The sequence below is a fragment of the Notechis scutatus genome, chromosome 14 (genome assembly GCF_049901735.1).
Source record: "Notechis scutatus isolate UNSWTSFEM ecotype Mainland chromosome 14, rNotScu1.2, whole genome shotgun sequence".
Lineage (NCBI taxonomy): Eukaryota > Metazoa > Chordata > Lepidosauria > Squamata > Elapidae > Notechis > Notechis scutatus.
The window spans coordinates 8,384,642-8,411,357 of record NC_142022.1 but is presented as its reverse complement, the minus strand read 5'-3'; the positions used below and the strand labels follow the sequence as shown (position 1 = coordinate 8,411,357).

At 44.4% G+C, this 26,716-nt stretch overlaps 2 protein-coding genes across 2 annotated transcripts; one reads left to right on the top strand and one right to left on the bottom strand.

The window, feature by feature from the left end:
* Positions 1-2,457: 2,457 nt before the first annotated feature.
* MTX1 (metaxin 1) lies at positions 2,458-9,172 on the top strand. The gene is made up of 8 exons (XM_087943676.1): positions 2,458-2,582; positions 3,569-3,638; positions 3,945-4,021; positions 4,997-5,089; positions 5,792-5,974; positions 6,281-6,357; positions 7,280-7,438; positions 8,790-9,172. Exons 1-8 carry the CDS (start codon positions 2,502-2,504, stop codon positions 9,016-9,018), a joined length of 969 nt encoding a protein of 322 aa, XP_087799802.1. The 5' UTR covers positions 2,458-2,501; the 3' UTR covers positions 9,019-9,172.
* A 2,279-nt stretch (positions 9,173-11,451) lies between these two features.
* Positions 11,452-25,534, bottom strand: LOC113431250 (lysosomal acid glucosylceramidase-like). The gene is made up of 11 exons (XM_087943674.1): positions 25,513-25,534; positions 23,113-23,199; positions 21,723-21,914; positions 20,242-20,391; positions 19,061-19,194; positions 17,779-17,951; positions 16,195-16,432; positions 14,394-14,618; positions 13,419-13,582; positions 12,169-12,285; positions 11,452-11,807 (listed from the first exon to the last, which is right to left on the bottom strand). The coding sequence occupies exons 2-11, from the start codon at positions 23,180-23,182 to the stop codon at positions 11,693-11,695; spliced, it is 1,578 nt and encodes a 525-aa protein (XP_087799800.1). The 5' UTR covers positions 23,183-23,199; positions 25,513-25,534; the 3' UTR covers positions 11,452-11,692.
* Positions 25,535-26,716: the final 1,182 nt, after the last annotated feature.

Below are 26,716 nucleotides of genomic sequence, written 5' to 3'. Positions count from 1 at the left end.
ATCATCCATCTATCCATCCAACTATCTATCCATCAATTCATCCAATTATGTATCCATCCATCATCCATCCAACTATCCATCTACCCATCCATCATCCATCTATCCATCCATCCATCATCTATCCATCCAACTATCATCTATCCATCCATCATCCATCCATCTATCCATCCATCCAACTATCCATCCATCATCCATCTATCCATCCATCCATCATCCATCTATCCATCCATCCATCCATCATCCATCCAACTATCTATCCATCAATTCATCCAATTATGTATCCATCCATCATCCATCCAACTATCTATCCATCCATCCATCCATCATCCATCCAACTATCTATCCATCCATCCATCATCCATCCATCCATCCATCCATCCATCTATCCATCTATCCATCCATCTATCCATCCAAATATCTATCCATCAATTTATCCATCCAATTATGTATCCATCCATCTATCATCCATCTACCCATCCATCATCCATCTATCCATCCATCATCTATCCATCCAACTATCATCTATCCATCCATCATCCATCCGTCTATCCATCCAACTATCCATCTATTCATCCATCATCCATCCATCCATCATCTATCCATCTATCCATTCATCGATCCATCCAACTATCTATCCATCAATTTATCCATCCAATTATCCATCCAATCTATCTATCCATCAATTTATCCATCCATCCATGTATCCATCCATCCATCCATCATCTATCTATCCATCCATCATCTATCCATCCATCCATCCATCTATCTATCCATCCATCCATCATCTATCTATCCACCCATCATCTATCCATCCATCCATCCATCCATCTATTCATCCATTTATTTATCTCCCTATCATCTATCACTTTATATATACAAAATTGCATTTTGCATTAGGGAAAAGAGGCCGGTCCTTCAATTCATCTGTTTTTAAATTTAAGCTGAGCCGCTGGCACCAGGCCGTTTCTTCAGCCGATGACCGATCGGCTTTCTGGGGGAAACCAGAATGAACCGCCATTGAATCCGTTCGGCCGGCCGAATGCACGGCGTCTGATTTCTCGTCCTTCTTCTTCTCCTCCCTCTAATCTTCTGGAAATTCGATGTGATTCAGCGCCTGGGCTTCTTGGGTGAGGTCATCTCGGAAGGAATATGGCTCGCAAAGGAAAGAGAAGATGATGTAAGGCCGAATGGAATTTGCCTCGGCCATCTGTCTCGGTTTTGGAAGGGAGCGAGTTCCCACAGACCGAGGCGCCTCGTTACGCTGGGAGGGTTTCCTAACCTTGTTTCTCCTCGTCGTCGTAATGGAAAGATCCCGGCCATCATAATCCCATCCAGTTTTCAAGAGGTCTGGCAAGGATTAGGGGGGAGGGGAGGGGTTGAAAAGGGAGATGGTTAGGAAAACAAGGGACCTCCGAGGTCATCTAGCCCAACCCCCTTGCTCGAGCAGAATAATAACAGAATAATAACAGAGTAAGAGAGACGCAAAGGGACCTTATAGGTCATCTAGTCCCACCCCCTTGCTCAGGCAGAATAGCAGAATAATAAGAGAATAAGACAAAGAGAGACACAAAGGGACCTTGGAGGTCATTTAATCCAACCCCCTTGCTCGAGCAGAATAATAACAGAATAAGAGAGACGCAAAGGGACCTTATAGGTCATTTAATCCAACCCCTTGCTCGAGCAGAATAATAACAGAACAATAACAGAGACGGAAAGGGACCTGGGAGGTCATCTAGTCCAACCCCCTTGTTCGAGCAGAATAATAACAGAATAATAACAGAATAATAACAGAGTAAGAGAGACGCAAAGGGACCTTATAGGTCATCTAGTCCCACCCCTTGCTCAGGCAGAATAGCAGAATAATAAGAGAATAAGACAGAGTGAGAGAGACACAAAGGGACCGTGGAGGTCATCTAGTCCAACCCCCTTGCTCAAGCAGAATAAGCAGAATAATAACAGAGATGGAAAGGGACCTTGGAGGTCATCTAGTCCAACCCCTGAAGATGGAAAACTAGATTAGCTAGAAAATAAAGAGGCAGGAAGCCCAGGATTCTGGCCTTTGCAATCCATCCACCCTCTACTTTAACCTCCCAGCCTCCCCTCCCCCCCCTTATAAGGCACTGCAGGGGTTCTCACGACCCTCTCCCCACCCCACCCCCACAAAAAAATCCCCTTTAACATGCAACCGGTTTCCTAAGAACCCCCCCTCCCTGCACCGCTTTATGCAGAAAGGCTAAACCCACTCGCCGCCCGCTTTTGCAACCCAACACGTGTCTATATATGCGGCAGGCGAGGCTGCTAGGAACGTGTGAAGGGTTGCCAGCCAAACCCCACTGTTTGCAAAAGAAGCACCGGGGTTGCATTTTGCAAGCCTGGACAGAGGGGGGCGGAAGAGCCCCAAAGGCTGGAGCGGTCTAAATCGGAGTCACTCCTATTTTCCTCTCTCTCTCTTTCTCTCTCTCTTGTTTAATGCTGTTCCGGGTTAGCAAAAGCCAGGAAAGATGGCGGCGCCCATGGAGTTGTATTGCTGGGCCGGCGGGTGGGGGTTGCCCACCGTCGACCCCGATTGCTTGGCCGTTTTGGTGAGGTGGGGAGGGGAGAGAGAGAGGGGGATTTTGCATGCAAACTTCTCCAAAGCGGGCTTTGCAAATCCGGATTGCGTTTTTTTTGTTTTTGCTTTTGCAAAGCGCTTATTATTATTATCATTATCATTATCATTATCATCAACCTCATTATAGGGGCTGCATCATCCTGTCCTATTGTTTCATCTTTTATTTTTCTTATATGTCCATCTCATGTATTCTATGTATACACTTATACTTATTATCTTGTAAACAATTGATCAAATAAATAAATTATTATTATTATTATTATTATTATTATTATTATTATTATTATTATTATTATTATTATTATTATTATTATTATTATTATTGCAAAGCACACTTTTGGTTGGTTTTTTTTGTTCCAGAACGGTTATTTTTACTTTTTTATTTTTGCAAAGCGCATTTGGTTTGTTTGCAAAGCGCATATTTTTTCAATTTGCAAAGCGCTTTTTTTTTAATTTGCAATGCGCTTTTTTTAATTTTTGCATTTTTTTGTTTTCAGAGCACTTTTTGGTTTGCAATGCGCTTTTTTTAAAATTTGCCATGCGCATTTTTTTAAAAAAATTTGCAAAGCGCATTTTTTTAAAAAAAATTTGCAAAGTGCATTTATTTTTTTAAATTTGCAAAAGCGTGGGGCGCTGCCTTCTTCTCCAACCGAGCGCCCGCAGGGGGAGTGGGGGGGGAAAGCATTGCAACCATGGGCTGTTGTTGGCGTGTGGGGTAGATGGGGGCGCCTACAAAAATTGGGTCGCCCGGGCCCCTTCCTTTCCCCCCCCCCCAGCCGAAAGAAGAAGAAAAAAAAAGAGACCCAGATTATTGCTACTTTGGTGCTTGCAAAGCAGAATATTTGAAGGAAGAAATTCAGAATAATTTGGATTACTAAGATATGAAGAGGATGGGGGGGGTCTGTTGCTGAGGATGCATTCATTTATTTTTCCTCTTTTTTTTCCTCCCCCTTGCAGACTTATGCTCGATTCACAGGGGCTCCCCTCAAAGTTCACAAAATCACCAACCCCTGGAGAAGCCCCTCCGGTAAGTTATATTTTTGGGGGTGGGGGTTAGGAAAAAAACAACAACAAACCCCCCTCCTGTGAATTGCTTGGAAAGTTTTGATATTTTGTTTTTTCATTGCCTGGGAAAAGATTTCAATTTTTTCCCCACCGCGGGCAGGTGGGCAGGTTTCTAGTCCTCAAGAGGGATGGGGAAACGGGTGGGAGGGAGAGAGACTCCAGCCTGGGGGGGCGGGGAGAGAGGGGGGCTTAAATGGGGCTTCCCTCCCCCCCCCCACTGCCTCTCTTCCCCCCCAACCTGCTATTTATTATTATTTTTTCATGGCAGGATCGCTCCCGGCGCTCAAGACCTCGGACGGAGTTTTTTCCGATACGCAGGAAATCATCACCCATTTTAGGAAGCAGGTATATGAACGGGGTGGATGGTCCTGCTTGAATTGAATAGAGCGGGAAAGGGGCCTTGGAGGTCTTCTAGTCCAACCCTGGACAGTCAGTTGTCTGAGATGGTATAGGACGGTTCTCCTCCTTGAGGGGGCCGGACTAGATGACCTTCAAGGTTCTCTTCTGCCCTATTTTCTATTCCATTCCATTTTATTTTATTATTATTCTACTATTCTATCCCTAGTCTTATTCTAATTCTATTCTATATTATTATTCTAATGTTCTGTTCTATTCTGTTTTTATTCTTAGAATTCTATTCTATTCTCTATTATTATTCTACTGTTCTATTCTTATTCATTCTTATTCTATATTCTTTTCTTTTTTATTATTATTCTATTCTATTCTTTTCTTTATTATTCTATTCTATTCTAATTTATTCTTGTTCTAATTCTATTCTATCCTTTATTGTTATTATTCTGTTCTATTTTTTATTATTCTACTATTCTATTCTTATTCATTCTTATTCTAATTCTATTCTATCCTTTATTGTTATTATTCTACTCTATTTTTTATTATTCTACTATTCTATTCTATTCTAATTCATTCTTATTCTATTCTAACCTTTATTGTTACTATTATTCTGCTCTATTTTTTATTATTCTATTCTAATTCATTCTTATTCTATTCTATCCCTTATTGTTATTATTATTCTATTCTATTTTTTATTATTCTACTATTCTATTCTATTCTTATTCATTCTTATTCTATATTCTATTCTATTTCCTTCTATTTTTATACTTAGAATTCTACTCTATTCTATTCATTATTATTCCACTCGTGTTCTGTTCTTATTCATTTTTATTCTATATTCTATTCTATTCTCTTTATTATTATTCTACTATTCTGTTCTATTCTATTCTATTCTTATTCTTAGAATTCTATTGTATTTTATTATTCTTGTCTATTCTTTATTATTTTTATTTTCTTATTCTCATTTAGCAATTTAATGCAGATTACGATCTCTCGGCGTTGCAAGGAGCGGACACACTAGCCTTCCTTTCTCTGGTAAAGAGGAAGCTCCTGCCCATGTTGGTGAGTTTTTTTTGGGCGGGGGGAAGCAAGTAAATATAATTTTAGTTCTGGAGATTGCAAGATGTCTGTTTCTTCTCTTACACACACACACACACACGCACACACACAATGTTTTTTCATTGGATGGAAGAAGCTTGTTTAATTCTTACCGCTTCCCGCTTACACACATTTTAACAGTGGCTAAGAGACTATATGCTCAAAATTGGAAAATTCGATAGTACGCCCACAGATGACATGATTGTAAAAGAAAAAAGTAATGGATGGCGCAGAAATGAACGAATTCACAATGGAATTGCAGGAGAGGAAAGAAATAGAAGACTATACAGCCGGGGAATGTCTGGTTAGACAATAGAAAGAAAATATAATGCAAAAGTAGAAGCTTTAAAAAAGTAATTGTAAATAGTGTATGTATATGTACAGGAGAATGGTATAACTATTATCACAAATAACTGCAAAAATGCATGTAGAATTTGTTTTTTAAAGGGGAAAATTTAATAAAATGTATAAAATCGTTCTATTGCATCTACTAGCCTCACCAATTTGGGGGGGGGGGACTTTTCCCTCATGTGGACTAGAAACTTTGCTCCTTGGCATTTTTTACTTTTTTATTTTATTTTTTCTCCTTTTTCCTCCTCTTAACCGAGGAGGCTGTGCCCGTTTTGGGGGTAAGTTCACCGTTGGGATTCTCCTCCTTTCCGACAGATCCACACTTTCTGGGTGGACGCGAAGAATTACGTGGAGCACACGCGGAAGTGGTACGCGGAAGCCATTCCGTTCCCACTTAATTTTTTCCTGCCGAGCCGAATGCAGAAACGGCAGCTGGAGCGTTTGCAGACGGTCTGCGGGGAAAACTGGCAGGACGACGAAGAGCAGCTGGAAAAACAGGTGAAGGAAAGACAGGGGTGGGGTTCCAATTTCTTAACAGGCGGTTCTGTGGGCGTGGCCTTGGGGGTCATGGGACTGGGCGTGGCTTGTATGTAAATATTGCAAATATTTAATGTAAAGATTGAATTTTTTTTTTGATTAAAAAAGAGAGCAACTTTTACCCAAAATCAGGCAAAGCAGGCAGGCAGATTGAGTCGTTCGCAGAATCACAGATTCACTCAGAGATCTACCTTTCTGCCATCTGCTGCCTGAGTCTGCACTGAAAAAATAGAAGGTGGTTGTTGTTGTTGTTTTTGCTACCCGCAGCTTTATCGAGACGGTTGTGAGTGTCTCACCCTTCTGTCGCAACGCCTCGGGAGGAAAAAATTCTTCTTCGGAGACTCGTAAGTAGCTTGGGGAGTTGAGGGTTCCCGAGTAAAACGGGACTCTAATTACCTGTTTCAGGTCGTCCTCGATTTACGACCAAAAACGATGTTGGGACTTGGCGGTTGTTCAATGAGCCACACATGATTTTATGAGGGGTTTTTTTTGGGGGGAGGGGCAGTCATTAAGCGAATCGTGTGGCCTGATATTGTTTGTTGCAACACACCCACCCTGGGGAAGGTTGCTAATCCCATGATCATGTGACTGCGGGACACAGCAAGCACCCTAAACGTGGGTAATCCCCATTCGCTTAGTGACGGTTTGAAGTTACGTCGCCGAAAAAAAGCGACGGGGGTCCGTTTTTCGGCATCCGAGTGGCGCGGTGGCCTAGAGGGGGCGCTCTCACCTCACCATCAGCGGGCTGTGAATTCGATCCTAGGTAGAGGCGGATATTTCACTCTCTCCGGGCACAATGAGAATATTATCTGCCGAACGTAACTCCTCACTGGCAACAGGAAAGGCCACGGGCCAGTAAAAATATTCAGCTCCATTTTAGTTGCCCAGACTCCACCCACAAGGGATTATGGGGTCATTCAAAGAAGATGATGATGAACTTGAAGGCCGTTGCAGCATCTCCACAGTCACGGGATCAAAATCGAGACCGCTGACTCGTATTTATGACGGCCGCAGAGTCCCCGGGGGGGGGGGGTGACGAGTCGTGTGATTTCCCGCTTCTGACAAGCCAGGTCAATGAGGAAGCCGGAGTCACTTAGCAATCGTGTTAACTCGCTTAAGAACTGCAGTGATTTGCTTAACAACTTTTTTAAAAATGGTCTCGCTTAGCGACATAAATTGTGGGCTCGGTTGTGGTTGTAAGTCGAGGACCGCCTATGACATGCTGTGGCTGAGTCTCCTGGATTGTTCCGTCTTCTCGTTTTTCAGGCCTGCCTCCCTGGACGCCTCCGTCTTCAGTCTTTTAGCCGGCCTCTTTAACGCCAAACTTCCCAACGGGAAATTCCAGCAGCACCTGAACTCGCTTCCGAACCTTTGCAACTTTTGCACGTCTATTTTGAGCCTTTATTTCCCCTGGGACGGAGGTGAGTTTGGAGAAAAATCCTCCGGGACGATTCTCGGTCATGGGAGTCCAGGTTTAACAGAAAAGTGGGGTTGGAAGGGACCTCGGAGGCCATCTAGGCCAACCCCCTTGCTCAGGGTGGAGATCCTATCCCTCATATCAGACAAATGGTTGTCCAGGCTCCTCTTGAAAACCTCCAGTCAGGGAGGGAGGGAGGGAGGGAGGAGAGGAAGAAAGGGAGGAAGGAAGGAAGGAAGGAGAGGAGGGAGGGAAGGAAGGAAGGAAGGAAGGAGACATGAGAAAGGGAGGAGGGAGGCAGAGGAAGGAAGGAAGGAGAGGAGAAAGGGAGGAGGGAGGCATGAGGAGAGAGGGAAAGGAGGAAAGAAGGAAGGAAGGAGACATGAAGGGGAAGGAAGGAAGGAAGGAAGGAAGGAAGGAGACATGAGAAAGGGAGGAGGGAGGCAGAGGAGAGAGGGAGGGAGGAAAGAAGGAAGGAAGGAAACATGAGGGAGGGAGGGGAAGGAAGGAAGGAAGGAAGGAAGGAAGGAAGGAAGGAAGGAGAAGAAAGGAGGAGGGAGGCAGAGGAGAGAGGGAGGGAGGAAAGAAGGAAGGAAGGAGACATGAGGGAGGGAGGGGAGGAAGGAGGAAGGAAGGAAGGAGACGTGAGAAAGGGAGGAGGGAGGGAGGAGAGGAGAGGGAGGAAAGAAGGAAGGAAGGAGAAGGAAGGAAGGAGGACATGAAGGAAGGAAGGAGGGAGGAAGGAAGGAAGGAAGGAAGGAAGGAGCATGAGAAAGGGAGGAGGGGGCAGAGGAGAGAGGGAGGGAGGAAAGAAGGAAGGAAGGAGACATGAGGGAGGGAGGGGAGGAGGAAGGAAGGAAGGAGAGAGAAGGAAGGAGGGGGGCAGAGTGAGAGGGAGGGAGGAAAGAAGGCAGGAAGGAGACATGAGGGAAGGAGGAAGGAAGGAAGGAAGGAGACGAGGGAAGGAGGGAGGAAGGAGGCAGAGGAGAAAGGAGGAAGGAGGCAGAGGAGGGAGGGAGAAAGGAAGGAAGGAAGGAGGCAGAGGAGGAAGAAAAGAAGGAAGGAAGGAAGGAATTACAGTTGGGAGGGACCTTGGAGGCCATCTAGTCCAACCCCCTGGGAGGGAGGGAGGAAGGAAGGAAGGAAGGAAGAATGACCACAGGATGCCACAACCCCAGTTGTGTTGTCCAGCCCCTGAGATTCGATCCCGGGATCAGCAGAACTCCAAACTGGATCCTACCTAGCTCCCCATTGTCCCGACCGTCACCCCCTTCGAACGACGGCCGCTGAGCGTCGTGGCTTCTCTCCCCCCTCCCAGATCGAAGCCGTTCCTTGACCGGGTTTTTGCCTCCCCCGCAGGGGACCCCCACCCAACCTCCACAAAGTGCCGCCCGGCGACCCCAGCGAGGCCGAAGGGGAGACGCACAAGCGGCGCAACCAGTTCCTCTCCGTCCTGGTTGCACTAGTGGCCATGGTAGGCTACGCCTTCCTCTCCGGGATTGTGTCCATCCACAAGGAGACCCCGCATCACGCCGGCCCTCACGCCCTCACCCTGGACGAGGTCGAAGAGGAAGAGGAAGAGGAGTGAGGGGACGCGGGACGGTTTTGCCCTACCGGCTTCCAACAGACCTTTTTTTAAAAAAAAAAAATATTAATTTTTTTTTATAGCGAAGCTGCCTCCGGTACCGCTGACTCAAAAAACCTTTTTTTAAAATCCATTCCAGGGACGATCGAGCTCAATAAATCAGAGCCAGTTGCTGGTTGAACCGTTGGTCTGCCCTTTATTCCTTATTTATTTACTGCCCTTGATTCCTTATTTATTTTGGAGGACTTACGACCTCCAAGCGCCCGTCGCTAAGCGAGACTTGTCCCCATGAGTTTGGCCAACTTTTCTCCTGACGAGTTAACTGAATGAATCCCTGCCATTGCTAAGTGAGGCACTCTGTTACTAAGTGAATCTGGCTCCCCCCCCCCATGGACTTGGCTTGTCCGAAGGACGCAAAAGGGGATTGTGTCGTAAGTCCGAGACTGTTGCCAAGCATCTGGATTTTGAGCCGAATGCTGCAACGGTGCGGAAAGGGTGGAAAAACAGTCCTAAGCCATATTTTTTTCAGGGCCATGGCGACCGCAACCGTCGTAAGTGGAAGCCAGGTGCCAACCTCTGAATTCTGAGCGTGTCACCGTGGGTCGTAAGTGTGAAAAACCGTGCTAAGTCCCTTTTTTCCCCAAGGCCGTTGTAACTTGGAATGAGCTGTAAATGGAGGACAATATAATTGGTTGTAATAGGAGCCGTGAATTTGTGGGGCTTGGTATGATTCGCTTAACGGCAGTGATTTATTTTAGAACCGTGGCAAAAGAAAAGAAATGAGAATTAAGGATCTTATTTCCTGCATTTTTGCCTTTATGCATTAAGGATCTCTTTATTTCCTGTCCGTGTGTGAGAGAGTTGAGGGCTGTTTGGAAACTGAAAGAGTATTTGCTGCGTGAACAAGAAGGGGACAGCAAGGAGCCTGGGTGTGGCTTAGCTCAACTGTTCTGTCCTAAAGCTGCTCGGTGCTCTGAAACTGAAACTCCTCTGCTTGTGTTTTGCATTTGGAACAGATTTCTTTCCAGGTGGGGAGGGGGAATAGAATATATATATATTCATATATTCATATATTCATATATTCATATATATATATATATATATATATATATATATATATATATATATATATATATGTATATGTATATGTATATGTATATGTATATGTATGTATATCTATATGTATATGTATATGTATATGTATATGTATATGTCTATGTCTATATATATATAGTCTGACTCACAGACAAACCCTATACAGAAGCCTGATGATGGCAGATGAGATTCTGCTGAAAGGTTGCTACAACTTTAAAAGCACAACTACAATGACGTGGGAAAGTACCCGAACAAAGCTGAATGCCATACATGTAAGTACCATGAAAACTTGAAAACACACACACACACACACACACACACACACACACACACACACATATATATATATATATATATATATATATATATATATATATATATATATATATATATATATATGTTTTCTGAGATGAAAGCCTGAAGATGATGAATGAGATTTCGTCAAAATGTCGCCAAAATACTTCCAATTTTATGTGGGAGAAAACCCGAATAACCAAAGATACACACACACACTTCTATATCTATATCTATCTATATCTATCTATCTATCTATCTACACTATCATCTATCTATCTATCTATCTATCATCTCTATCTATCATCTATCTATCTATCTATCTATCTCACCTATATCTATCATCTATGTATCATCTATCATCAATCTATATCTATCTATCTATCTATCTATCTATCTATCTATCTATCTATCTCTATCTATCTATCTATCATCTATCTATCATCTATCATCTATCTATCATCTATCTATCATCTATCTATCTATCTATCTATCTATCTATCATCTATCTATCTATCTATCTATCATCTATCTATCTATCTATCTATCTATCATCTATCTATCTATCTATCTATCTATCATCTATCTTTCTATCTATCTATCTATCTATCTATCTATCTATCTATCTATCATCTATCTATCTATCATCTATCTATCTATCTATCTATCTATCTATCTATCTATCTATCGGGATGGATAATGTATGGAAACTGACGAGGATGGTGAAACTGGCAGGAAGGAGGCAAAAAAACCAGAGGCCTGGAATATATGGGTCAACCTCAACATCCTGGGCTGCTCAGGAATTTAGCAAAATGTAACAGACGGATTACTCTTTTTAAGATCCGGATAATTTTGCTCTTGACCCCAAGAGTAGGGGCTTCGGAGTCCAATTTTGCACATTGGACAGACACAAGTAACAAAACCCCATTTGGGGACCCAAAATCGAGGGTCTTTTGGCTTCCTGCCTAACTTCACCCTACTCTTTGAAAAAAAGCAACAACCCAGAACCAAGAAAGGGGAAAAAAAAAAAAACAACCAACCAGGTATGTTTCTAGAAAAAGGAAAAAAACACAGATTTATTCTGAAAACGAAAAGACGGAAGAGAAGCAGGTTGAAACTTAATTTAGCAGATTGTAAGACTACATCAGACTACGTTTCAATCTCCGGTTAAGGCAAGGTTTAGTCAACAGACCCCCCCAGGATTCTGTCATTCCAACTCCCCTTATTATTATTATTTTCTCTCCTTCCTCCTGCAAAGAAAAGAGTTTTAATTCCAAGGGCGGCTGGCTCATTCTTCCAACGGACGCTGCCAGAGGTACGTCTGGATTGAGTCAGCCGTAGCGATGGCCTCGATGTAGCCCACCCCGGGATCCGAGATCCCGAAAGGGATATCGTTGGGGGATCTGAAAAAGAAGGGAGAGATCGCCGTGAGAAGGAACGGAGGAACGAGGTACCCAAAGGTGCTTCCTTGGTTGTTTTTTCCTTCTGAAGACATTTCGCTTCTCATCCAAGGAGCTTCCTCAGCTCTGACCGGATAGTGGGGAACGGAAGGATTGATCCTCCCTTGCAGGCAGCTAGTCATTTGCATCCTTTTAGAGGGTCGTTGAGCCGACTTGGGTTGTTGCAGATTGCAGAAACCATTAGCCCCACTCAGGTGACGCGGAGGACGCAGACAAAACCTCCAAGTGGCCTCCACTTCTCCCTAAATAAAGGATGCAAATGACCAGCTGTCTGTCTGCAAGGTGGTATAGATGCCACACTCACCTGTTCAAGACCACCACAGCCGCCGAGCCGTCTGGACGGAGGAAAGCAGAAAATTCCAAACTACAGGAGCTGCTTTTCTGGATTTCGATGCGTTGAGTCCCCTCCGGGAGGAATTTGCTATGCAGGGAAAGAGGCACATTCCCCAAAAATAATGTAAAAAGCAACAGAAGTAGATCATAAATATAAGCATGCAAATAGAAGTAGAAGAGAGAAACAGAAATAAACAGGTCGTCTTCGACTTAGGACCACAAATGTTTGTTTCCTAGTGAGACTGTTGTTAAGTGAGTTTTGCCCCTGTTTGGTTATCTTTCTTGCCACTCGCTTAACAGCTGTCTTGCTTAGCTACAAAAAAATTGGTGGTTGTTACTCGAGGACTACCTGTAGAGAAATATAGAAGTATACAAATATAGACGAACAGAAATACAGATATAGAGAAGAAGTCGAGAAATCGAGAGTGTATAGAGAGTGTATAGAAGTATATAGAAATATACAAATAGAAGTACAGAAATATAGAGAAATGGAAATACAGAAATAGAGAATAGAGAAGTATAGGGTATATATGGAGAGTATATAGATGTATAAAAATATACAAATAGTGTAGAAATATAGAGAAATAGAAATAATACAGAAATAGAGAAATATAGAGAGTATACAGAAGTATAGAAATACACAAATAGAGTAAGAAACAAAGAAATAAGAGAAATAAAAAGAAAAATATAGAGAGAGAGCATATGGAAATATACAAATATAAGTATAAAAATAGAGAAATAAAGAATATATAGAAGTAGGGAAATATACAAATAGAAGTATAAAGAGAAATAGAGAAATAAATAGAGAAATATAGAGTATATAGAAGTAGGGAAATATACAAATAGAAGTATAAAGAGAAATAGAGAAATAAATAGAGAAATATAGAGAGTATATAAAAGTACAGAAATATACAAATATAAGTATTAGAAAGATAGAGAAATTGAAATAATACAGCAATAGAGAAGTAAACAGAAATATAAAGCGAATACATAGCATGGAACTATACAAATATAGGGAAATAGAAACAATATAGGAATAGAGAAGAAAATAAATAAATAGAGAGTGCAGAAGCACAGAACTATACAAATAAAAGTATACAAATATAGACAGAGAAATGCAGATACAGCGAAGGAAAGAAATAAGAAATAGAAGTGGAAGAATATGAAATACACAAATGGAAACGCAGAGAAAGAAGATCTAGAAGCAGAATCTGAGCTCACCTGAAATGGGCCATATGGTAGAACATCGGCTGCTTGTAAAAGACGTCTTTCTCCTTGTCTACAATCACCGGACTGTCCACATAATTCTTGCTCCAGTTGGGTCCCCCTTCCATGTCCAAAACCAGGTTCCAGTCTGTCCAGCCAGTGACGTAATCGTTGAGATTCTGCGGAGGAAAGTCAAAATGGCATCATCTCTCTCTTCTTTCTCTCTCCTCTCTCTCTCTTCTTTCACTCTTTCTCTCTCTCTCTCTTCTCTTTCTCCTCTCTCTCTCTCCTCTCTCTCTTCTTTCTCTCTCTTCTTTCACTCTCTCTCTCTCTCCTCTCTCCTTTCTCTTCTTTCACTCTCTTCTTTCACTCTCCTTTCTCTTCTCTCTCCTTTCTCTTCTTTCACTCTCTTTCTCTCTCTCTCACCTCTCTCTCTCCTTTCTCTTCTCTCTTCTTTCTCTCCTCTCTCTCTTCTTTCACTCTTTCTCTCTCTCTCTTCTCTCCTCTTTCTCCTCTCTCCTTTCTCGTCTCTCTTCTCTCTCTTCTTTCTCTCTCTCTTTTCACTCTCTCTTTCTCTCTCTCTCTCCTCTCCTCTCTCTCTCTCTCCTTTCTCTTCTTTCTTCTCTGTCTCTCTTCTTTCACTCTCTCTTTCTCTCTCTCTCTCCTCTCCTCTCTCTCCTCTCTCCTTTCTCTTCTTTCTTCTCTGTCTCTCTTCTTTCACTCTCTCTTTCTCTCTCTCTCTCCTTTCTCTTCTCTCTTCTCTCTCCTTTCTCTTCTTTCACTCTCTCTTTCTCTCTCTCTCCCCCTCCTCTCTCTCCCCTCCTCTTCTCTTTCTCTCTTCTTTCTCTTCTCTCTTCTTTCTCTCTCTCTCTCTCTTTCTCTCTCTCCCCCTCTCTTCTCTCTCTCTTCTTCTCTCTCTTTCTCTCTCTCTCTCTCTGCCCTCCTTTTATCCCAGCCAACTAAGACTCCGACGACGGTCCCTGCCCGTACCGTCAGGATGCTGTGGCTGTACTTGCTGCCGCGGTCCCAGCCGCCCAGCACCACCCGGGGCTCCCAAAAATAGGAGCCCGTAGAGGCCTCGGTGGAGATCAGGTAATAGTTGGGGAAGAGGTGACGGGTCATGGACAGCGTCAGGTCGATGGGGGCCAAGAAGTCCAGGTACCAGTGGATCCCGATCCCGTTGATGTACTGGGCAGCCTTAGGGTCCTTGAGAACCTGGGGGAAATAGTCAGACCGAAGGGTTATGTCCTGGCATTGGGCGCGATAGGTGGTGATACAATCCCCCTTTAGGTTGGCGAGCAAGAAATCCCAGAATTTTTTGAGAAATGTTTGATGGTAAAGGAAGTTGGGAAGCCCACAGTTGGGAGGTTTTTCTGTGGGTTGGTCTCTAGGGGTTTTGCCGCAGACCTTTCGTGACCCAACCAGGTAACGTTATCAGGGCTGGAATGGAAGAGGAGGAGGAGGAAGACGAGAAGAAGAAAAGGAGGGGGAGAAGGAGGAGAAGAAGAAAGGAGGAGGAAGAGGGGGAGAACTGTGGAGTCCTTGGTGCTCTCCGAGTGGGGTAGTTTTCTTGCAGACGTTTCATGACTCAAGTAGGTAACTTCATCAGTACTCTAAGGGTGGAGTTTGTGGAGAGGAAAAGGAGGACGGTGGAGTCCTTGGTGGTCTTTGAGCTGGGTGGCTTTTTTGCAGACATTTCATGACCCTACTATGTAACACTATCAGTGCTAGAAAAGGAGTGGGGTTTGCAGAGAGGAGGAGCAAGAGGACTGTGGGGTTTTGGTATTTTTTTTGCAGACGTTTTATGACAGAACCAGGTGACGTCGTCCTCAAGCCTCAGTCCCTTGTAGCACTGATGATGTCCCCTAGTTGGGTCATGAAACGTCTGCAAGAAAAGCACCAAGCTGCAGGGTCCTTGGTGCTGTCTAAGCTGGGTGGTTTTCTTGCAGACGTTTCATGACCCAACTAGGTAACATCATCAGTGCTAGAAGACAGGAGGGTTTGCAGGGAGGAGGAGCAGAAGGAGGAGGAGGAGGAAAGGAGGAAGACGAGAAGAAGAAAAAGAGGAGGAGAAGGAGGAGGAGGAAGAAGAGGAGGAGGAAGAGAAGAAAGGAGGAGGAGGAAGAGGAAGAAGAAGAAGGAAGAAGGAAGAGGGGGAGGAGGGGGAGGAGGAAAGGAAGAAGAAGAAGAAGAAGAGGAGGAGGAGGAGGAGGAGGAAGAGGAGGAGGACGAGAAGAAAAAAGAAGAGGAGGAGGAAGGAGGAGGAAGGAAGAAGAGGAGGAGGAGGAGGAGAAGAAACTATGGGCTCTTGGTGCTCTCAAGCTGGGCTGGAGACGAGACCCAGAAGATCATCAGTGCTGGAAGTGAGAGGAGGGAGGAGGAGGAGGAGGAGGAGGAGGAGGAGGAGGAGGAGGAGGAGGAGGAGGAGGAGGAGGGAGGACAACTATGGGCTCCTTGGTGCTCTCTAAGCTGGGCTGTTTTCTTGCAGACGTTTCATGACCCAACTAGGTAACATCATCCGTGCTAGAAGACAGAAGGGTTTGCAGAGAGGAGGAGGAGGAGGAGGAAGAGGAGGACGGCTGTGGGTCCTTGATCTAACAACAGGCATGCTAACCTATGTAACGAGCACCATGACTTAACCCCCGTACATCCGTGCTCCGTTAACATCCCAGAACGGCCTATATACAGTCCATTTAAAAGTGTGGCGTGCCAAAAACCCAACACATTTTCCCCCCCCTTTTAAAAACAAAGGGGCTCCGCTGAATTCCGTCCGTGGCGGTGGCCGACTTACCACTTCGGCCCAGTAAGGCAACATCACCCTCTGGTCATCCAAAATGATCAGCTCGATGCCCTTGTAGCTGCTGTTGGCCAAGGCCGGTCCCAGGTCTTCGGCGATGAAATCTCTCTGGTGTTCGGGGGAAAACCCCAGGCATTGGAAAGGGTAGAAGATAATGTCTCCAGCTGTGGGCTCGTTCCCAGCTGTTATGGCCCAGAAAGTCAGGTTATACTTGGCGTATTCGTCCAGGAACCTGGGTTTGAGGAAGAGAGAAGAGGGGGCTAAGTTAGCGTCCCGGGTCCTTGAGGGGCTGCTGCCCCAAAGAAGATTTTTTTTGGTGGGGGGGGGGGTCAAACTTATTCGCCAGAAGAAGGCAGGAGGGAAGAAGCGACGGAGGGAAACTAAGCGAGGAGAGGAGCAGCGTGGAATGAAGGAGGGATTTTCCGACACTGAGGACAAGTAACCAGTGGAACGACTTGCCACCAGAAGTTGTGGGTGTTTTTTAAGGAGATTTTTTGAAGGAGGAATTGGAAAGCCATTTGTCTGAAATGGTATAGAATCTCCTGGTCTTTCCTTCCTTCCTTCCTTCCTTCCTTCCTTCCTTCCTTCCTTCCTTCCTTCCTTCCTTCCTTCCTTCCTTCCTTCCTTCCTTCCTTCAACTTGAAATATTTCCCTTCTCTTCTTTTCCTCTTCTTTCCTTGCTCTGCTTGTCTCTCTTCCCTTCCCTCCCTCCTTCTATTTTTCCTTCCTTCCCTTCCTTCTTTTCATCCTTCCTTCCTTCCATCCTCCCTCCCTCCTTCCCTCCTTCCTTTCTTCTTTCCATCTTCCCTCCCTCTTTTCCTCCTTCCTTCCTTCCTTTCTTCTTTCTATCTTCTCCCACTTCTTTTTCCTTCCTTCCTTTCCTTCTTTTCATTCTTCCTTCCATCCTCCCTCCCTCCATCCCTCCCTCCCTTTCTTCTTTCCATCTCCCCTCCCACTTCTTTTTCCTTCCTTCCTTCCTTCCTTCCTTCCGTTCCTTCTTTTCATCCTTCTTTCCATCCTCCCTCCCTCCTTCCCTCCCTCCCTTTGTTCTTTCCATCTCCCCTCCCACTTCTTTTTCCTTCCTTCCTTTCCTTCTTTTCATCCTTCCTTCTTTCCATCCTCCCTCCCTTTCTTCTTTCCATCTTCCCTCCCACTTCTTTTTCCTTCCTCTGTTCCTTCTTTTCATCCTTCCTTCTTTCCATCCTCCCTCCCTCCTTCCCTTTCTTCTTTCCATTCTTCCTTCCTTTCTTCCTTCCATCCTCCCTTCCTTCTATCCTCCTCCCTCCTTCCCTCCCTCCCTTTCTTCTTTCCATCTTCCCTCCCACTTCTTTTTCCTTCCTTTCGTTCCTTCTTTTCATCCTTCCTTCTTTCCATCCTCCCTCCCTCCTTCCCACCCTCCTTTCCATTCTTCCTTCCTTCCTTTCTTCCTTCCATCCTCCCTTTTTCCATCCTCCCTCCCTCCCTTCCTTCTTGAGCAAGGGGTTGGACTAGAAGACCTCCAAATCTCCTTCCTGCTCCATTCTGATAGATTCCTCCATGGGGTCCCGTTTCTGGTCCCAAACTCCACACGTGCATTACCTGATGAAATAGTTTGCCCAGGTTTTGTGATATCTGTCGCCCGGTTGGCCCTTGAGAGTACCGCGACCCGTCATGGCACCGTTGGTTTTCATCCAGACGGGGGACGTCCAGGGACTGGCGTAGAGCAATAGCGGCCTGGAAGCGACGGCTTGAGCTTGTTGTAGAATTGGGATCTAACGTTGAGACAGAACCTCGTTTTACCTGGGCACTAAAACGAAACGAACCCTGGACACAGCAACACAGCACTTAAGCAAAATGGTTCGGTTGAGATCAGCCTATAGCGGGACTGATTGGGGTGGATTGTAAGGGCGACGCCGAAATATAATCTCATCATGTGTTATTGATCTATATACTCGCTCGATACCTTGTGCTCCACTATGAAACTATGTCATCGGGCTTAGTTTTTGGGGAGGAAAATAAGGGGGTGGAAATGATTATTGGTTGTCACTTCCTTTCCCCTTTATTTTCCCCTTCTTTTTCTCGCTCCAATTTTTGTCCCCCTTACTCTTTCAGAAACCTTTGAATGCTTGTTAACTATCTTACGGGGTAGAATAATTAAGGATACACCTGCCTCCCATTATAAAGGAACAATGAATGTAAGCGTAAATGAATAATATTCACCTTTTTTTTTTTTTTTGCTCTTTGGAATGGCTTTATTTCAAGAATATATTGCACTAGCTCTCAATACCCATCCTTCACTACAAAACTTAGATTTTGGGGAGGAAAATAAGGAGGGGGGGGGGAAATTCTGCCTCTGCCTCCCAGCATCCATCAGTATCCATCTGGCTGGCATCCTGTCAGTGTGTGAGAGAGTGGAGGGCTGTTTGGAAACTGAAAGAGTATTTGCTGCGTGAGCAAGAAGGAGACAGCAAGGAGCCTGGGCGTGGCTTAGCTCAACTGTTCTGGACTAAAGCTGCTTGGTGCTCTGAAACGGAAACTCCCCTGCTTGTGTTTTGCATTTGGAACAGATTTCTTTCCAGGTGGGGAGGGGGAGTAGAACTCCTTAGCATCAGAGCGTGTTAATAATAATAATAATAATAATAATAATAATAATAATAATAATAATAATAATAATAATAATAATAATAATACAGGAAATACTCTAAATGCTCTGAGGGTCATTTTGAAAAAAACCTTTCTTAGTGAGCCCCTAGAAGCCAAGAGGAACATACGTGCCAAATTTCAAGTTTGTAGGCTTTACGATGCTGGAGATTTTGTGATGATGCATGAGGGGCCTTTCGCTTATATATAGATATATTTCTGCTGATCATAGATGACCTACCTTCATTTTGATATCTTCGTCCGTCAGGCTAAAATTCTTGAGGTCAAAATCGTTCTCCACGTCGGCGTAGGTGTAGAGCCTCACGGAGAAGTCGCAGCTTGCCATGGGCACACGGACCAAGCTATATTCAATCCCTGCATTCAAAAAGAGAAGATTTGCAAATTGGCCCCCAAAGGGCTGAATTCCCCCTCTTCAGCCAAGTTAGACCATGGGGGGGGGAGGATGGGAGCTGTAGTCCATGCCGAAGATGAGGAGGGAATATGAGGGAAGGATTCATTCGTTAATCTACTCTTCAATATCTTCATAAATGACTTAGATGAGGGGATGGAAGGAGAACTCATCCGATTTGCAGATGACACTAAGCTGACAGGAGTAGCCAACACCCTCAGGATCCAAAGCTCAGGATCCAAAAAGATCTTGGAGGTGGGGGTCAACTTATTTTCTAAAGCACCACAAGGCAAGACAAGAAGCAAGGGATGGAAACTATTCCAGGATAAAAGCAACCTGGAATTAAGGAGAAACTTCCTGAACGTGGAGGACAATGAACCAGTGGAACAGCTTGCCACTAGGAGCTGCAGGTGCTCCCAACACTGGAGGCTTTTAACAAGAGATTGGACAGTCCTTTGTCTGAAAGAGTAAAAGGTCAGACTAGAAGACCTCTAAGGTCCCACTTCTATTCGGATTGATTGATTTCAGCACCTCGGACAACGCCTCTGCCCTTAGCCAAGTTGGCTTGGTTTCAGGACCACGGACAGCAACCCCCCCCTCTAGGTAGTCCTTGATTTATTTAGTTTTATTTAGTGACTGTCCAACTTTACCACCGCACTGAAAAAAAAGCGGCTTAGACATAAACCACAATATAAAAGCTGGTACATTCACTTAGCTGTCTTGCATGGCAATAAGTACCAATTGTGGTCCTGAGGACTAGCAGCAGACTTCGTGTCTTGACGAGGCCCTGAGAACCCACTGGGAATTGTCGGCCACACCAAGAAACTCCCTTTGAGTGCTGTCCTGCCCACACAAAATGCTTAAATAACATTACTTAAACTGGGATTATGCGAGGAACTGCTGAATCCAAGGTGGGAATAAATAATAATAATAAAAATAAAAATAAAAATCCAACTATTCTGTTTGATGTTTCCCTGCGGTAATAGACAAGTAAGCAAGTAAATAAAATTGACCTTCACTGGAGAAATAAGATTTGAGCAGGTTTCTCTGACTTTTGGGGGACAAATTCAGGATGTTAATGGCAGCTGAATCAGTGAGGGCTCCCCCAAAACCCTTGATTTTTTGATATTTCTGTGATGTCTTCAGCTTCAGAACCAGATTATCTAGTCAAAGGAAGAAAAGAGAAGGGAGGAATTGAAAAAGAAAAAAAAAACAATCCAGTTTTAATACAGGATGATGCTTACATATTCCCTCGCACGCCCACCCGGTCATTAAATTGTTCTTTTTTTTTTTTACGACATTTGCATAACAGGCTTAACGGGTTTAGCAAATTGATGGCGGCTTTTGGGTTGGCACCAAACCGTGCCGATCCTTCCTTCCAGATTCAAACCAGATTAAAACTAAACAGGTCTAGCCTTTTTGTGGAGGTGGTTAAGAACCTATTTGAATAGCGAGGTGGATAGCATCTAAGTTCAATACATTCATAAATTAGTAAACTGATGGCTGGGATTCTCTATATAAGGAATGCGTATGAAATTTATTTGTTATGAAAAGCTTTCCAAAATTCTCAAAATTGGCCCGAAGCCATCCAGCCTAAGGCAGAACTAGAACTCCCAGTCCCTTGGTGATTGGCCCAATGTCACTCAGCCAGCTTTCATGGCTAAGGTGGGACTAGAACTCCCAGTCTCCTGGTAATTGAACTAAAGTCACCTATCTGGCTTTCATGGCTAAATTAGGACTACAACTCCCAGCCTCCTGGTGATTGGCCCAATGTCACCCAGCCAGCTTTCATGGCTAAGTCGGAACTAGAACTCCCAGTCTCCTGGTTATTGGCTCAAAGTCACCCACCTGGTTTTCATGGCTAAGTCGGAACTACAACTCCCAGTCTCCTGGTGATTTGCTCAAAGTCACCCAGCTTTCATGGCTAAGTCGGAACTAGAACTCCCAGTCTCCTGGTGATTGGCTCAAAGTCACCCAGCTTTCATGGCTAAGTCGGAACTACAACTCCCAGTCTCCTGGTGATTGGCTCAAAGTCACCCACCTGGTTTTCATGCTAAGGTGGAACTAGAACTCCCAGTCTCCTGGTGATTGGCCCAATGTCACCCAGCTTTCATGGCTAAGTCGGAACTAGAACTCCCAGTCTCCTGGTGATTGGCTCAAAGTCACCCAGCTTTCATGGCTAAGTCGGAACTACAACTCCCAGTCTCCTGGTGATTGGCTCAAAGTCACCCGGCTTTCATGGCTAGGTCGGGACTAGAACTCCCAGTCTCCTGGCGATTGGCTCAAAGTCACCCACCTGGTTTTCATGCTAAGGTGGAACTAGAATTCACCATCTCCCGATTTCAAGCCCGGTGCCTTAACCACTAGACCAAATTGGCTCTCAGTCGAGAACTGTGCGCTATGTCATCCAGGCCTACCTCGCAGGGTTCTTAGGAGGATAAGAACCCGGATTTCCTGGGGTAAAAGCATGCTTGTGGGTCTAATCCAGCCTCACCGTTCTCAGGGGGTTTCTCCAGCAGGGGACCCTCGCTGCGCTCCACGCGGCGTCCGGCTTTATTGCTTTCGTACTTCACAAAAGACCCCGTGTCAGGGAGAGTGACGGGCTCCAGGGTGTCACAATAATCGGCCCCGCATTCACACACCAAGGAACCGTGACCGAAATTCCTTGGAGAACATGGCCGTCCACCTGGGAAAAAGAAAAAGCAGGAAGGAAGGAAGGAAGAAAGGAAAGGAAAGGAAAGGAAAGGAAAGAAGGAAAGAGAAAGAAGGAAGGAAGGAAAGAAGGAAGGAAAGAAAAAGAAAGAAGGAAGGAAGGAAGGGAAGAAGGAAGGAAGAAAAAGAAAGAAGGAAGGAAGAAGGAAGGAAGGAAAGAAGGAAGGAAGGAAAGGAAGGAAGGAAGGAAGGAAAGGAAGGAAGGAAAGGAAAGGAAAGGAAGGAAAGAAGGAAGGAAGGAAGGAAAGGAAGGAAGGAAGGAAGGAAAGAGAGAAGAAGGAAGGAAGGAAGGGAAGAAGGAAGGGAAGAAAAGAAAGAAGGAAGGAAGAAGGAAGGAAGGAAAGGAAGGAAAGAAGGAAGGAAGGAAAGGAAGGAAGGAAGGAAGGAAGGAAAGGAAGGAAGGAAAGGAAAGGACGGAAGGAAAGAAGGAAGGAAAGGAAGGAAAGAGGGAAAGAGAAAGAAGGAAGGAAGGAAGAAGGAAGGAAAGAAAGGAAGGAAAAAGGAAAGAAAGAAAGAAAAAGGAAGGGAAAAGGAAGGAAAGAAAGAAAGATGAAGGAAGGAAAGAAAGAGAAAGAAGGAAGGAAAGAAAGAAAGAAAGAAGGATGGAAGGAAAGAAATAAATTGGCTTGTTAAAGGTGAAGGAAACCAATCTAATTGTTCTTAGACATTTTCTTAGGCTCCTGTTTTTCTGTTTCATTCTCAAGGTGTCAAGCAGAACTAGAACTCCCAGTCTCCTGGTGATTGGCCCAAAGTCACCCAGCCAATTTTTCTCCCTAAGTCGGGACTAGAACTCAGCACCTCCTAGCGATTGGCCCCAAATCACCCAACCAGCTTCCATGCCTAAGGCAGGACTTGAACTCACCACCTCCTGGCTCCTAAATCTTCCCCTCTAGAACTAGACAGTGCTAAGTTATTACATTTTCCCCTGAAGGAACGTTAGCCTGGGAAACTCTGGGAAGTTCTTTAGAAGGCAGCTAGATTGCCTCTGAAAGTGGAGGCTCTATTCCGGATTGCTTCATCTCCGTCATTTGCAAAATAGGCTATTCACAACCCTTTCACGTTTTTTTAATCCCGGCTTGAGGGCACATTTGGCAAGGGGAACGAATTGTGCAAAGCCAGGCATTGCTCGGGACTTGCCAACACTTGCTGACGCTTGGATTTTACACACTTACCCGTCGGGGAGCAACTCAACCGGAGGAGCCACAAAGAGACAAAGAAGATTTGAAGGGCCCCACAAGACATGGCTGCGAATCCCAGGACTTCTTGGGTGTGATAAAAACCAAAACAAAACAGAAAGATGACATGTTAATTTATATTTTCTCCTGCTCCAGCAGGGGGTTGGACTAGATGACTTCCAAGGTCCCTTTCAACTCTGGTTATTCTATGATTCTATATTTCATTTTTATTACCGGGATTTGCATGGCCGTCCTTCTTAAACACCCTTCCCGAAGCACATTCTCGGGCATTCAACTTGGATTTCCCCAAATTAAAACAACAACAACCACCCAACCCTCCAATGAAAAAAATAAAATTTAACGCTAACGTGGAAAGGAATCAAACTGAAACCCCATGGCATCTTTTCACTGGTCTTATATCCACAGGGATAGTCCGTTTTAGGACCAAACTGGACTCACACACACACACACACACCCTAAAACAGGCAGGTTTGGGGGTCCTTTGGAGCCCTTCCGCAGGCAAAAAAGCAGGAAAAATAAAACAAAAGGTTTGTAGAAAGAAGAGAAGGAATTTCAAAGAAGAGATGAAGACAGATAATTTGAGGATCCTTTTGAGGGTATCAAAAACCAAGACGAATTAGAGCACTAAAAATCTCCACAGACTGTTCTCATCCTGGTCATTCGTATTTCGAACCGTTACCATCAGGGAGGCGTTATAGGTGTCTTAAAATGAGGACTAAAAAATTGAGAAACGGTTTCTTTTCCAAGGCAGTAATTGTCTCGAATCAAACTGCATTTGTGATTCAGTCCTGTGTATATAGTGGCATTTTAAAACTATTTAACTTACTAAATGTTTTAGAGTAGGTATTATTATTATTATTATTATTATTATTATTATTATTATTATTATTATTATTATTATTATTTTAAAATACTCTGTAGTGTGATTGTGATGTGGTGTTTGGGACACTGTGCTGGAGTAAGCTTTCAAATTTCGTTGTATTTGTGGAATGCAATGACAATAAAGGTATTCTATTCTATTCAATGCCCATCATCCCCAGCCCGTCTTGCTGGTCCAATCCTGAGCCGCTTTCCACAAGGGGTTTGTTTGCTTGTGGAATTCAAACCCAGGCAGGCCTCAGCTGGCCACAAATTGGTTTAGTGACCGTTCTTCAAACTTACAACGGCCCTGAAAAAAAAAAAAGGACTTGCCATTTTTAAGTCAGATTTAGTTTAACACAACTATGTTACCAACTGAGCAACTGCAATGGTTCACAGAATAACTGAGGCCAAAGAAACATGGGGGTGGGGGGAAGAAAACTCGCTTAACAACTGTCTCGCTGAACAACCATTGCAGTCGTAAGTCGAAGATTACCTGTAAGTATCCAAAATGGCCGCTTCTCCAACTCAAGAGGAGCTTGGAAACTATCAAAAAGCGATTTTCCTGAACGTCCAAAACAAGGCTAAAAAGAAAAGATAAAAATAAGAGACCGGATTTCCCCCCCTGAAATTAGTAAGCCAAACAGACAAATTTTCTCCTCTAAAAATGTTGATGCTTTGGAGAGGAAATTCAAGATGCTAGCCATCTTTGAGGGATGCTGAATTCCAGAAAGAAAGAAAAAAAAGCACTCGGCCAGCCAATTCAGCACTTTAATCTCCTTTTATTTATTCAGACTCAGCAAGGGCTGTCAGCTCTCCCTGGGAAAGAAAGAATAAAGAAACCCAACCTGGAATCTTTGACACCCCCTTGGGACGTTAGCTTTCCCCTAAAGATGAAATAAGATGCTAGTCCTCAGGAATCTGAGCCAAAAGAAGGATCATTTGATTCCCTCGAGATTCCCCCAGCAAGGCGGACCGTTTCCCCAGCGCTCCTTAAAGCACCAAACCTGACGTGTTCAGCCGGTGCTCCCTTGAGATCCCAAGATTCTAGTCCTCATGGATTAGAAAAAAAAGAAGAAAAAAGTGGAGGAGCCAGATCAAATAAAAGCTCCAGGTTAAATTTCTCCAATTAAGCAAGCAACGTTCTAAAGAGTTTAATTTAGACTATTAATTGCTCTTCAGAGCCTTGCCTGATTAATTGGAGTCATTAAACCCGAGTTCAGGTCTGATGTTAACAAGCTTCCTGCAGCAAGTGGCTTATATTGGGAGAGGGATGGAAGAGTGTACCCCAAGAACCCCAAATTAAAGGAAGCCCTCTGCGACGCCAATCCGTTCTTAAGACATCGGCGGAGAACCCCAAAGCAGGGCAAGAAAACTTCCCTTTCTTGTCTACGCAGAGGTAGATTGCTCCTGAATAGGGAGGTTCTACAGATGCTAGCTTAACAGTACGGGGGGGAGGGAGGGGGAGGAAATTGGGGAGAGGGAGATTTCCACGCACACACATCCTTTCTCTGGCACACTCACCTCTCTCACCCCCAGCTCCAAGAAAGTGGTTCCTTTCTGCCCAGGACAGCGTCCGAAGCTAATCTCTTGTGCCTCTCTCTTCACACCGCAGCCAGCATCTGCCGTAAGATCACGGCGAGCTGGTTTGGCAGGAAAATCTCCCCACTTATTTTACGTTTTTTCCCTTCGGGGTTGAATGCCTGATTTCTCTGGGAATCAGCGGATGGATTTTGCAAGCGTTGGAGGCTGGCGAAGTCACACCCAAGGTGGAGAACCAGAAAAGCCATCCAGACGGTCCAGAGACGGAGAGAGAGGGAGGGAGACAGAAGCAGAGAGAGAGAGAGAGACACACACACACAGAGAGAGAGAGAGAGAGACAGACAGACAGAGAGAGAGACAGAGACAGACAGACAGAAGCAGAGAGAGAGAGAGAGAGAGAGAGACAGACAGACAGACAGAAACACAGAGAGAGAGATGATATTCAGCTTCAAGTTTTATGAAAAGCAATTCCCAGCTGTTTGGAAATGGTTTTGCAATTCAAAATAGATAAGATCCGTGGGAAGGAAGGGGTGGCAAAGCCAGGGCTGCTCCGGCCAACGTTCCCATTAACAAAAAAAAGTAAGTTACTAGTCCCTCTGGATGGGGGAATGACACAGAAGGGGAGACAAAGGGTGGCGGAGGGAATTTTCTCAAGTGTGTGTGTGTGTGTGTGTCTTTGATTTAGAAATAAAAAGCTAAATGTGAAATTTGTTTGCATGTATATATCCCTTTAATTTCTGAATGGCACCCTCCAAATTTGTATTCTCTTCATTTTACTTCCCTTCCGCTGGTCAGGTTAGTCCTTGACTTGCCACCGATTTTTTTTTTAAATATTATATTCATATAATATATATTATATTAATGGAGGGGGTTCTAGAAGAGTGTTTTTCCAAATTGGCCATTTTTAGGATTTGTGGACTTCAACTCCCAGAATTCCCCCAGCTAGTACGCTGACAAGTTGCCAAGCTGCTAAGAATTCTGGGAGTTGAAGTCGACAACAATGGTTCTTCTAAGGCAGAGGTCTCCAAAGTTGGCAACTTTTAAGACTTGTGGACTTCAACTCCCAGAATCCTTCAGCCAGCTCTGTTCTAAGGGACCGGGGCTGTGACTTTATTCAGAATACAGCGCCGTTCCCAGAAATCCGGAGAACTCTGGGATTAATTATCTATTCATTCATTAA